Source organism: Oncorhynchus mykiss, chromosome 4 (genome assembly GCF_057628025.1).
Source record: "Oncorhynchus mykiss isolate SJ-2025 chromosome 4, ASM5762802v1, whole genome shotgun sequence".
Classification (NCBI taxonomy): domain Eukaryota; kingdom Metazoa; phylum Chordata; class Actinopteri; order Salmoniformes; family Salmonidae; genus Oncorhynchus; species Oncorhynchus mykiss.
Window position 1 is genome coordinate 9,913,832 of NC_143025.1, and position 13,770 is coordinate 9,927,601.

At 44.8% G+C, this 13,770-nt stretch overlaps 1 protein-coding gene across 10 annotated transcripts in view; it reads right to left on the bottom strand.

Annotated features, from left to right (window-relative positions):
* Positions 1 to 476: 476 nt before the first annotated feature.
* The window catches only part of LOC110522722 (inositol hexakisphosphate and diphosphoinositol-pentakisphosphate kinase 1), an 88,630-nt gene continuing 75,336 nt past the window's right edge, over positions 477 to 13,770 (bottom strand). For 4 of the 10 annotated variants that reach the window (XM_090231081.1, XM_090231079.1, XM_090231080.1 and 1 more), the window contains 3 exons: positions 6,173 to 6,310; positions 4,555 to 4,680; positions 477 to 1,882 (listed from right to left, as the gene is read on the bottom strand). In XM_090231081.1, coding sequence (XP_090087207.1) covers positions 1,791 to 1,882; positions 4,555 to 4,680; positions 6,173 to 6,310 — 356 coding nt within the window. In that variant the 3' untranslated portion in view covers positions 477 to 1,790. Of the gene's footprint in view, positions 1,883 to 4,554; positions 4,681 to 6,172; positions 6,311 to 11,803; positions 11,867 to 13,770 lie in introns of all 10 variants that reach the window. The other 6 variants (XM_090231077.1, XM_090231075.1, XM_090231076.1 and 3 more) reach the window with 2 other exon arrangements.

Genomic DNA, 13,770 nt, shown 5'->3' on the forward strand with positions numbered 1-13,770 from the left:
AGTTGTATCCATAACGATATGTTTTGTATGAAGTTGTATCCATAACGATATGTTTTGTATGAAGTTGTATCCATAACGATATGTTTTGTATGAAGTTGTATCCATAACGATATGTTTTGTATGAAGTTGTATTCATAACGATATGTTTTGTACAAACGATTTAACGGATCCCTCCCATCTCATTTTTTTTTGTTTTTGTTGTTGCCCTATTTACATATTCAATATAATGTTAATGATCCTCTCAGGTGCAACACAGATGGCAAAATAATATGCATTACAACATATGATATTGAATCGTTTAAATTAATATTAAACACTTAACTATGGCAAAACAGCAGACTGTTTTTTAAAACTAGTATGAGGACTGGATCCAGTACAGACTGAAGTAGCCTAAAAGACAGTCAGCTACTTCCTCTGGAGTGGTTTACCCTTAAAACACTGTAAAAAAATAGATTCAGTAACACTGATTCTCGTTGTAAGGGAGTTGAGGCAGGTGTATAGTTTATTAGTTTGGTAGGTTGAAGGAGGTGTATGAAATATCTTTTACACTTAAAACATAACCAGTATGTGTATAGAAGGAGTTGTTATTTTGCGACAAAGTGGTGCATGCATATTGACTGACGGCTATTTAATAACGTGACTGAAAGTAATCGGCTCACGTTTTACGTTGCAATGTCTGTTTTTCAGACCCTTTCAGAATAATAATGCTGTGTAGACAATGACAGGAAATAGTATTCCCATTGTATTGTACCCTTTCCCCCAAAATCATGTAAAGTACGGAAACCCAAACAGTATACAAAAAAGAAAAAAGAAAAGGGACAACACCAACAAAACTCGAGGAAACAGTCCATATTCCATATTTAATCAACTGGCTCAACTATCTCTGTGTTTCAAAGAATATGGTCAGCCATGATTGAAAATGCAGAACATTCTGAACCTGCCTCCCGCCTCTGAGAGAGGAGGTACTCATGCACCGACACATTTTGTGTGTGCAGTTCCATATAGAATAGGATTTGGATGAAGCATGGAAATAATCAGCTCCTGTTTCTCCCATCGTCTCTAATCAGCAGCCACAATCTGAATCCAGGACAGACGGCAGGACAGCACAATCTGAATCTGGGACAGACGGCAGGACAGCAGTCTGAATCTGGGACAGATGGCAGGACAGCAGTCTGAATCTGGGACAGATGGCAGGACAGCAGTCTGAATCTGGGACAGATGGCAGGACAGCAGTCTGAATCTGGGACAGACGGCAGGACAGCACAATCTGAATCTGGGACAGACGGCAGGACAGCAGTCTGAATCTGGGACAGATGGCAGGACAGCAGTCTGAATCTGGGACAGACGGCAGGACAGCAGTCTGAATCTGGGACAGACGGCAGGACAGCAGTCTGAATCCAGTACAGACGGCAGGGATCCGTCCAGCCTCAGGCCCGTCTATACACTGCAAAGGAGCCTGGGGATAGGCTCCCCTCGCTGTCGCTCAACTGGGGCAGAGTGTTGGTTGGACACACATCCGCCTGAGGGGAGGGGCCAGTGGGTTTTGGTTTGTTTTTGTCCACAAAATGAGACTGGCGGTCCTTAGGGTCCAGCACTGTATGTGACTGTGATTAGTTTGAAAGCACTCACAGGCGGGTAGAAGTCATAGTGTGGATGGATGAATGGCTCGGTGGGTGGACAGATGGGTAGACAGATGAATAGATGGATGGGTGGATGGATTAATAGGGAGTGGATCCAGGTGTTGTGTTGTCCTCTAGCTCCTCTGTGGGATCCGGTGACGGGGCTGTGGTCTACTCACTGAAGCTGAAATGTATGTCTGGGTTCACTGAGGTGGGGGAAGAGGACCCTGCACTGAACACTGTGCTAGAGGGGCCACTGCTGTCTGCACACACACACAGAGAAAGAGAGAGAGAGAGACCCACACAAACATGAACATAAACAAGTAATTGTGATGGGATAATTATTTTGTACCTTCATTTATACATGTAAGTCAATTAAAAACAAATGATTATTTACAATGTGTCAAACATTATTAAACAACATATCAAATTTGAAGTGTAATATCAGTCACTCTACCGCTGGGCGAAACTCTACCGCTGGGCGAAACTCTACCGCTGGGCGAAACTCTACCGCTGGGCGAAACTCTACCGCTGGGCGAAACTCTACCGCTGGGCGAAACTCTACCGCTGGGCGAAACTCTACCGCTGGGCGAAACTCTACCGCTGGGCGAAACTCTACCGCTGGGCGAAACTCTACCGCTGGGCGAAACTCTACCGCTGGGCGAAACTCTACCGCTGGGCGAAACTCTACCGCTGGGCGAAACTCTATTGGTGTTGAATCTAATTTGTTTCCATACATATACAAATCACATACGTATATCTAATTTCCCGTAAAACTGTTTACCTTCTGCAATGAATTCAGTCTACAGTCTAGTGAGAAAATAAACTAATGTCACGCCACACTCAAATGAGAACAAAGCTGCTATTCACCAGAGGGACACTTCTAACCTCCAGCATGCTTTCTACTCCTCCTCTACACCCTAATAAACATTACATGGGTTATTAAGACTGAAGAGAGACAGATAAAGCTATGGTTACTGCAAGTTCGATTTTGGGGCGAGAGCGAAAGAGATAAAGGAGAGAGAGAGACAGAAAGAGAGGGACAGAGATAAAGGAGAGAGACAGAAAGAGAGAGAAAGGAGAGACAGAAAGAGGGACAGAAATAAAGGAGAGAGACAAAGGAGAGAGACAGAAAGAGAGAGACAGAGATAAAGGAGAGAGACAGAAAGGAGAGAGACAGAAAGGAGAGAGACAGAAAGGAGAGAGACAGAAAGGAGAGAGACAGAAAGGAGAGAGACAGAGATAAAGGAGAGAGACAGAGATAAAGGAGAGAGACAGAAAGAGAGAGAGATAAAGGAGAGATACAGAAAGAGAGAGACACAGAGATAAAGGAGAGATACAGAAAGAGAGAGACAGAGATAAAGGAGAGAGACAGAGATAAAGGAGAGAGACAGAAAGAGAGGGACAGAGATAAAGGAGAGAGACAGAAAGAGAGGGACAGAGATAAAGGAGACAGAAAGAGAGAGACAGAGATAAAGGAGAGATACAGAAAGAGAGAGACAGAGATAAAGGAGAGAGACAGAAAGAGAGACAGAGAAAGGAGAGAGACAGAAAGAGAGGGACAGAGATAAAAGAGAGAGACAGAAAGAGACAGAGAAAGGAGAGAGACAGAGAAAGGAGAGACAGAAAGAGAGAGAAAGGAGAGAGAAAGAGACAAAGAAAGAGACAGAAAGAGAGAGACAGAGATAAAGGAGAGACAGAAAGAGAGAGATAAAGGAGAGAGACAGAAAGAGATAGAGAAAGAAAGGAGAGAGACAGAAAGAGAGAGAGATAAAGGAGAGAGACAGAAAGAGAGCGAGATAAAGGAGAGAGACAGAAAGAGAGAGATAAAGGAGAGAAACAGAAAGAGATAGAGAAAGAAAGGAGAGAGACAGAAAGAGAGAGAGATAAAGGAGAGAGACAGAAAGAGATAGAGAAAGAAAGGAGAGAGACAGAAAGAGAGAGAGACAGAAAGAGAGAGACAGAGATAAAGCAGCTCACAGCAGCTGTTGTAACTAAAAGACTGGTGAAGGGCCAAATTAATCCCCACTGGAAGGGGGGGGCACCGACAACAATGGACCCCAGCGGCGAGGCAGAGATGGCTAGATAAAACTAAGGGGGGGGTTATTATCCCGAGTCCTATTTTACAGAAGTCTTAAATTGATAGCGCCTCTCTTCTTGGCAAAGAAAGACTAAAACACAGCGCTCTTATTTAGTTAATCTGACAGTTTTAGGCTTTTTATACATCCTGCTCTGGGAAAGATCTGTCTCTGGTGCTGGTTGGCCTCGTAACCATTAGGCAATAATAGGCTCCAAACGGAAGAAAATAGACTGTTCAATAAGACATTCATTTTGTTTTAAAACATTCTCTGTTGCACGCCCCACTGAACACAACCGTGTTCTAGGACAATGGAAATGTGCATTACGACTGTAGTGTTGAGTCCTAAAACGAACCCTTTCCCCTAGCATCACTTTCATGTTTTCAGATCTGAAGGGACTGAGTGGGTGTAATCTCAAACTAACCTACCCACGGGGTTGGGGGAGGCTTCCGCCATATTTCTCAAACCCATCTAGGTAAGGGCTACCGGTTGTGGTCGGACTGACATGCACCTGAACCTGTGTTGATTGTAAAGTTTTGCATATGCATCTACTGTCTCTCTCCTTTATCTCTCTCTCTCTTTCTGTCTCTCCTTTATCTCTGTCTCTCTCTTTCTGTCTCTTTCTCTCTTTCTCACTATAGCATTTTGAGAAGCAGAGGTACCAGACTGCCAGGTTGACCTACTGTAGCTAATTGGTACTGAAAAGAACGCAGCATATTACTCTGTGGTACAAGTACAGCACGGTGATGTTAATGCTCAGTATTTAGTTTAGCGTTTAATATTCTCACATTTAAAAGAGAGATATGTTTAAAGAAATATGTATGAAGACTGAAGAACGTGGACGTCGCTATACTCACACCAAAGTGGGCATTCAGGGGACCGGACAGGAGTTTCTGAGGAGGACAGGGCTTTCGGTGGTGGGGGGGGGTAGATGTGTGCCTGGCCGTACCCCTGACTCGACGTGTCGAACAAGGCAGAGAGAGCTGGAGGGAAACGATCATGTTCGCTACTAAACATCATAAAAGGTGGATGTATTATATGCCACTGAGAAACACAGTGATGACTGACACCAAATATATTCATTTGTTTGCCTGGTCCCAGATCTGTTTCTCCAATCTTGCCAACACTTATGGTCATTATCAGGCCAATGGCCATTGGAGTTGGTACGGCAGCACAAACAGATCTTGGATCAGGTCTGTATTGTAGAGGCTAGGTATGTTGTTCCTAGAAGGAATGTTGTAGTTTCATGTAAATGCATCATAATGCTCATTCTAGACATTCTATTCCCCATGTAATGTTAATGGGGGAGCCAACATGGCTGCCATAGAATGTCACCAAAAGCACTCACAAACTTCTACAGATGCACAATCGAGAGCATCCTGTCGGGCTGTATCACCGCCTGGTACGGCAACTGCACCGCCCTCAACCGTAAGGCTCTCCAGAGGGTAGTGAGGTCTGCACAACGCATCACCGGGGGCAAACTACCTGCCCTCCAGGACACCTACACCACCCGATGTCACAGGAAGGCCATAAAGATCATCAAGGACATCAACCACCCGAGCCACTGCCTGTTCACCCCGCTATCATCCAGAAGGCGAGGTCAGTACAGGTGCATCAAAGCTGGGACCGAGAGACTGAAAAACAGCTTCTATCTCAAGGCCATCAGACTGTTAAACAGCCACCACTAACACTGAGTGGCTGCTGCCAACACACTGACACTGACTCAACTCCAGCCACTTTAATAATGGGAATTGATGGGAAATGATGTAAATATATCACTAGCCACTTTAAACAATGCTACCTTATATAATGTTACTTACCCTACATCATTCATCTCATATGCATACGTATATACTATACTCTATATCATCGACTGTATCCTTATGTAATACATGTATCACTAGCCACTTTAACTATGCCACTTTGTTTACATACTCATCTCATTTGTACATACTGTACTCGATACCATCTACTGTATCTTGCCTATGCTGCTCTGTACCATCACTCATTCATATATCCTTATGTACATATTCTTTATCCCCTTACACTGTGTACAAGACAGTAGTTTTGGAATTGTTAGTTAGATTACTTGTTATTACTGCATTGTCGGAAGCACAAGCACTAGAAGCACAAGCATTTCGCTACACTCGCATTAACATCTGCTAACCATGTGTATGTGACAAATAAAATTTGATTTGATGTTGTAGTTTCATGTAAATGCATCATAATGCTCATTCTAGACATTCTATTCCCCATGTAATGTTAATGGGGGAGCCAACATGGCTGCCATAGAATGTTGTAGTTTCATGTAAATGCATCATAATGCTCATTGTAGACATTCTATTCCCCATGTAATGTTAATGGGGGAGCCAACATGGCTGCCATAGAAAGTTGTAGTTTCATGTAAATGCATCATAATGCAGAAACTTAAATGTCCCAACTCTCTAAATGCATGGCTCTGACTAGAATGCTTACCTTTCATGGTCTTGGCGTGGGCATCGCTGCTGTGCTCACACGCGGCATTGAGGAACTTGTCCACCTGCTTGAGGGAGAGCGAGTTGTGCAATGTCTCCAGCGGGTAGATAGAGGGCACCATGGAGCAGCCTTCAAAGCCTGCATGGGAGAGGAGACACACAAACACACGGTGGCACCACCCCTCCATCTGAGCTATGAAACGTGGCGACACAGTAATATAGCACGTAGCACCGCCCCCTTTCAATGTGACATCACTCAACGGAGAAAGATAGACATTGGGCGTCCCCCAGGGCACTCTGCAAGGACCATGCCAAAATCCAGTCAGTCATTCACACAAAAGTACCAAGCCATAGAGCAGCTCGACCAAGGACAGGCTTTGCGTCTCGAATGGCGTACAGTACACACGTCCTGCCCTGAGGCCCTGTGTTGTGTGACGACAGGCTTTTCACACACCAACAGGCCTGTGCAGCCAATCAATCCTTTGACATACAGTGCAGCCCGAAATAACACCACAATGGAAGTGACAGCACCTCACACAAAAACAAGGAATGTATGAGGTCAAGCAATGAGTCATCCAGTCATCCATTTCCCAGAATGCATGCTGTCAGCCTTCTCCCCGAACTGTCCAACTGTTGTAACCTAAATCCCAACAGCACTTCGATGGTTAGCACAAATGGCTTCCAAGGCCCGCATTTTGCAGTATTCCGCCATAATGTTTCTTCCCCAACCAACTGACAGTTTCATTGAGATTAATCAACGTGTTCATGTCACAAATAACAAGTCAACTTGGTCAGGATGGACTTTCACCAACCCCCAAAAGAGTGTTGTTGTGATTGGTGAAGCCTTTTGTGGAGTCTTTGAGTTTGCCGAGTTTCAACCAGAAGCAGTTTTCAGCATCATTATTCACCTGGGCAAGACAAGGTCAGAGTACAACATGAGAGCGTTTTGCCTGCCTAAAATTCTCTGATAACGTCGCTAAAGAATATCAACCCAGACGTCTGTGGAGAAGGCCTGATATGATCTCTAGCTTTCTGTTGTCTTTCCCTTCCTCCCTCTGCTTGCCTCCCTCTGTCTCCACCCCTCCCTCGCGACGTGTTGCAGCCTACCACTCTGTAAGGATATTTAATTCAGCTCACACACACCAGATGTAGCAGAAGACACTGATGCTACACTGCGCCATTAATTTACTACCCGTGAAACAGAGTGGAAGAGCAAGAGAGGGAGAGAGACGAAGCGAATTAAGATATGTAATGGAGAAAAAAAAAAGTGGTAGGAGGGAAATGGAAAAATAAAGTAAGATGAGAGAAGAAAAAAAACCCGTCAGGCTTTGACAATTCAACTGTGCCCAGTCAATTACCTATGGAAATGTAATATTCCTATCAACCTCTTCCAAGTCTACCAAGTGATTTCCTGTCCAGCTACAGAGTTCTGGGGCCGATGTCTAGTACATCCTGTGGGGATGCGTAGGCTTAAAAGGGGGAAGCAGAGACTCCAGATACTCCCCTAAAACTCTGTGGTTTAAGGACAGACTACCGCTTACTCGGCCAATTAAAATGAGGTAAGCCAAGGTGACCTAGATATTCTTCGCAGATCTCAGATCTTAAATCTGGTCAAAATACCAAAACATCTTTCATGAGAGCGAAGGGATTTCCAATGGTAGCCAGGAGGGCCACCAAAAGTGCAGTCTCCACATCACTCCAATCAAGTGTCCATATGTAGAGCAGCTATCTTGACAGTCAGAATACCCAACTGGACTGTAAAAGGTCAAATAGGGGGTGCTTATATTTTTCCTGTTTCAAATATATGAAAGTGTGTGGTGTGAAATGCAAATGTGTTTTTGTGGCATATCGCACTCCCCTGCGACACCCTCAGAGAGCGGGGTCACGGCCCTCGGAGAGCGGGGTCATGACCAGGGATCAGCCAATATTGACGGCGACCCTGGACCAATTAGGGTTAAGTGCTTTTCTCAAGGGCAGATCGACATTCTTCCACCTAGCACAGACTTTTTTCTTCTCATTTCACCGTAAAGATCTGGAAGAGAAAGCTGGCAAACATCCTTTTGGATTAAAAGACTCAGCAAAATGAGTAAGGGATATTGACCCATCGATTGGAGAATGAACACTCCCTTTATAGTTGTCACGGCTGCATTCTCAGGCACAGACAGAGAGAGACACAGACAGAGAGGAGAGAGAGAGACAGACAGACAGGTTAATGGGAATGACATGAAGGAATAGGCCAACAAACGTAATGTAGACAGTGAATTAGATATAAAAAACTAATGAGGACAGAAGCGAACGTAGAGGCTCTCTGGGAGGTCTACAGGGGGGGGCTGACTGTAGAGGCACTCTGGGAGGTCTACAGGGGGGGCTGACTGTAGAGGCACTCTGGGAGGTCTACAGGGGGGGCTGACTGTAGAGGCACTCTGGGAGGTCTACAGGGGGGGGGCTGACCGTAGAGGCACTCTGGGAGGTCTACAGGGGGGGCTGACCGTAGAGGCACTCTGGGAGGTCTACAGGGGGGGCTGACTGTAGAGGCACTCTGGGAGGTCTACAGGGGGGGCTGACTGTAGAGGCACTCTGGGAGGTCTACAGGGGGGGCTGACTGTAGAGGCTCTCTGGGAGGTCTACAGGGGGGGGGCTGACTGTAGAGACTCTCTGGGAGGTCTACAGGGGGGGCTGACCATAGAGGCGCTCTGGGAGGTCTACAGGGGGGGGGGGGGGGGGGGCTGACCATAGAGGCACTCTGGGAGGTCTACAGGGGTCCGACCATAGAGGCACTCTGGGAGGTCTACAGGGGTCCTACCATAGAGGCACTCTGGGAGGTCTACAGGGGTCCGACCATAGAGGCACTCTGGGAGGTCTACAGGGGTCCGACCATAGAGGCACTCTGGGAGGTCTTGGCTGGACACCAGATGGTTCCAGAAGAAGGCGTTGGTGGTAAGGGCACTGTTGCAGGTAGAGGGCCATGGCCCCCGTCCAGAGGAACAAGACAGGAGGACCGTGTCAGTGGAGAGCCCCTTCAGCAGCTGGGCTACATGGTGCTAGTCTCAGGGCTCTGAGGAAGAGTAGTGAAAGGCTGTAGGCAGGCCAGCATGTTCACAATATTAAAGAGGCTGTAACTCTCTCATTTAAAAAGAAACGAGGCTGCAGGTCCCAGGCTCTCTCCCATCCATTCGATAAGACAGATGGAGAATCATCTAACCGCTGTCCAGAGCTACAGTCTCTCCGTCGTTGATGTTCATGGGGTAATACACATTGGAAGATGACAGGCATGTCAGTCAAAACACCTCCTTGCTGGTCACGATCACCAGTAAGTAAACAAGGCTTCTCAACATCAAAGAAAGGACAACAATGCTTTCTTTCCAGACATAAAACCGAACTGCAACTACAAAACGAGGCATCAATGTTTTCATGTAGAATCCAAACAGGGTGAAATCTGGAATTCATAGAACGGTCAACAACCGGAACAGAGGCTTATGGGTAGTATCTACGATGCATTCGGAAAATATTCAGGGTCAACCAGAATACCAGACAACGGGAAAAGAGAAACTTATTGGTAATATGGGTAGTACCTACAGTGCATTTGGAAAGTATTCTGACCTCTTGACTTATCCACATTTTGCTAAGCTACAGCCTTATTCTAAAATCAATATCTCTCTGTACTTTGCGCCATTTATTTTTCCCTCAATCCTGACTGTTCTCCCAGTCCCTGCTGCTGAAAAACATCCCCACAGCATAATGCTGCCACCACCATGCCTCACCGTAGGGATGATGCCAGGCGTGACACTTGGCATTCAGGCCAAATAGTTAAATCTTGGTTTCATCATACCAGAGAATCATGTTTCTCACGATCGGAGTACTTTAGGCACCTTTTGACTCCAAGCGGGCTGTCATGTGCCTTTTACTGAGGAGTGGCTTCCGTCCGACCACTCTACCATAAAGGTCTGATTGGTGGAGTGCTGCAGAGATGGTTGTCCTTCTGGAAGGGTATCCAATCGCCACAGAGGAACTCTGGAGCTCTGTCAGTGTGGCCATAGGGTTCTTGGTCACCTCCCTGACCAAGGTCCTTCTCCCCCGAGTAAAGTCATTGTGTCGGGCAAAAATGATCAATTCAACCACTTACTTTCTTACCACAGCAGCTCAATCCTAAAACATTGTTTGAGAGATACCACAGCAGCTCAGGTCCTATACATTGTTTGAGAGATACCACAGCAGCTCAGGTCCTATACATTGTTTGAGAGATACCACAGCACTCACTCATGCATGACAAACTCATCCTACCACTGCCTGGACCCCTATAACATAGTAATATATTTCATAACACAGTGCATAGCAACATGACTCACTTGAGATCAGTAAAACAGACGGAATAAATTCAAATTGGTCAATTGAATACCCTCTCAATGGGTATTCTTGTGGACACATGTTCACATTCAGTACCAGTCAAAAGTTTGGACACACCTACTCATTCAAGAGTTTTTATTTATTTATTTTTTTACTATTTTCTACATTGTAGAAAAATAGTGAAGACGTCAAAACTATGAAATAACACATATGGAATCATGTTGTAACCAAAAAAAAGTGTTAAACAAATGAAAATATATTTTTAGATTCTTCAAAAAGTAAAGAAAAAATAAAGAAAAACCCTTGAATGAGTAGGTGTGTCCAGACTTTAGACTGGTACTGTATATCAACACGCAGACTGCAGCCTCTCTTCCATAGCAGTGTTATGTGAATGCCCTCTCTCTATGTGAATGCCCTCTCTCTATGTGAATGCCCTCTCTCTATGTGAATGCCCTCTCTCTATGTGAATGCCCTCTCTCTATGTGAATGCCCTCTCTCTATGTGAATGCCCTCTCTCTATGTGAATGCCCTCTCTCTATGTGAATGCCCTCTCTCTATGTGAATGCCCTCTCTCTATGTGAATGCCCTCTCTCTCGTTTGAACACCAACCATCCCTTCAAATGAAATGAATAGATTCACTGACATGGTGATGAGTGATGGGGACAGGTTTCATGTTAAAACTCTTTCATTCCGTACCCACCGTATTAAATTAGTAGGTTTAGCATGAACTCAGTTATCATTGGGTCAAATTGAAACATCGCTCAAGAGTTGAACCAAGAGGTTTGCCAGTTACTTCAGAAATAAAAGGATGTTTTTTGAAAGGCTATTAAAATAGCTGTAAACAACACACGGGTTATGCTCATCAAAAAGTAAACTGGAATGGTGTGGGGAGCTAACCGTCTCTCCAGAGAAATGGGTTTGAATGAACAAAAGGAGCATGTGATGATGATATAAAATGACATGTACACACAGCCACGCAAGAAGATGTATTCCACATACATCTACCCATCCTGTGGGAAAACGGTAGGGTCAGAGACACGCGTATTAACAGGTGAAATCAGTGTCAAGGCAGAACACGGAGGGTGTTAAGAGTGAGGGTCCAAACCAAAACAGATGGTGAAGGCAGGAAGTCTTGTGAAGTAGAAAACTCAAAAAGAGAGAAATTGAGATTCTGGCATAATGACGTCATTATGCAGCCAACGTCAAACCAAAATAGAGTTGTTTCCCCAAAAAGACATGCAAAGATGAAGGGAAACTGAGTGGCGAGGTGTATTTAAAACGGACGTACCATTAGTCGGATGCCTGGCAAACGACACAGAAAATCTCTTTACTGCCGGCATAGAGAAGAGCTCTGAGGAAATAAGAAGGGTAATGGTGTTACTGGGGCCCGCAGGTTAACCGTGAACACGCTTGTACCTAGTATCTGAGGGCATACATACGTGTGTGTGTGTATACATGTGTGTGTGTACATACGTGTGTGTATATGTGTGTGTGTGTACATACGTGTGTGTGTGTGTGTGTGTGTTTTCCTGACCCCATGTGTGTCTTCGAACTCTCCGAAGTAGAGCCCCTCTCTAATGCTGCAGCCTTATTATGTGTGCACTGTGCATGTTTGTCTGTGTCTCTCTGTCGGTGTCTCTCTGTTGGTGGTGAGACATACGCAGCATGGGAAGGGCTAACAGAGGAATGACAGAGAATGTGAAGGGAAAGGGAGATACCTGGTCCGTTGTACAACTCAGCTTGTGATTGTTCTGAATTCAGACAGAGGAGTGACATTATTATTTAGATTTATTTTACCTTTATTTAACTAGGGCAAGTCTGTTAAGAACAAATTCTTATTTACAACGACGGCCTACCACGGGCCAAACCCAGACGACGCTGGGCCAAATTGTGCGCCGCCCTATGGGAATCCCAATCACGGCCGGATGTGATACAGCCTGGATTCGAACCAGGGACTGTAGTGACGCCTCTTGCACCGAGATAGCAGTGCCTTAGACCTCCTGCGCAACATTAGGCACTGGTGAATTGGGCTTTTGAAGAAGTTACCTAAAATGTCCTTTAGCTCGTTTTAAATCTTTCTGGAACACTGACTGACTGTTCAGTCTATTTCCATGCCAAAATGATCTGAAACGTATGATCTGAAACGTGTGATCTGAAACGTATGATCTGAAACGTATGATCTGAAACGTATGATCTGAAACGTGTGATCTGAAACGTATGATCTGAAACGTGTGATCTGAAACGTGTGATCTGAAACGTGTGATCTGAAACGTGTGATCTGAAACGTGTGATCTGAAACGTGTGATCTGAAACGTATGATCTGAAACGTATGATCTGAAACGTATGATCTGAAACGTGTGATCTGAAACGTATGATCTGAAACGTGTGATCTGAAACGTGTGATCTGAAACGTATGATCTGAAACGTATGATCTGAAACGTATGATCTGAAACGTATGATCTGAAACGTATGATCTGAAACGTATGATCTGAAACGTATGATCTGAAACGTATGATCTGAAACGTATGATCTGAAACGTATGATCTGAAACGTATGATCTGAAACATATGAGATGAAGGCAAGTGACATTTGACCATCCTGTTATATTGAACATGTGTTATATTAAAATACTGTAATCATCTGGATTATGGGAGGTGTATCTGTAAACACAATCATTATTGATATTTCGTTTTTGTAACCTAAAAGTGCATTACGAGAAATAGACGTTTGCAAAAACACACACTTTAAAACAACCGAGACAAACCCCCCTCCCCCCCACCCATACGTCATAGAAAAACATTGGTGTTATTTCAACACCCCACACTTGTCACACTCTGTAGTCTCATACAAGCCAACAGTGAAGTAACATCTCAAAGCATAATGTTAAAGCAACCGTTTCATTAAGTGTGACATCACTTGCATCGTGGAAACAGTACACAATGCCACCCAGTGGACAACATGGGGAACTTCAGTTCAACCCACAGTGGGACAACCTATCCTCTCCACATGCATGGGGCAGGTCGGTCATACAGTATTGTCCTTTATGCCAGGGTTTTTAACAAATCATGCTCTGCATACACTGTATGGGGACAAACAATTCTTAGCATGTAATCACGAATGTGGTCACCGTCATGCTGTTCGGGGAGAGGGGTGGAGCAGAGGACTGCTCTAAAGCCTGTCAAACGACTAAAACCACATTGAAAACTGTAGAACTGATAATGGACCTGAAATTCATAAACAGTTTCTTGACTGTGC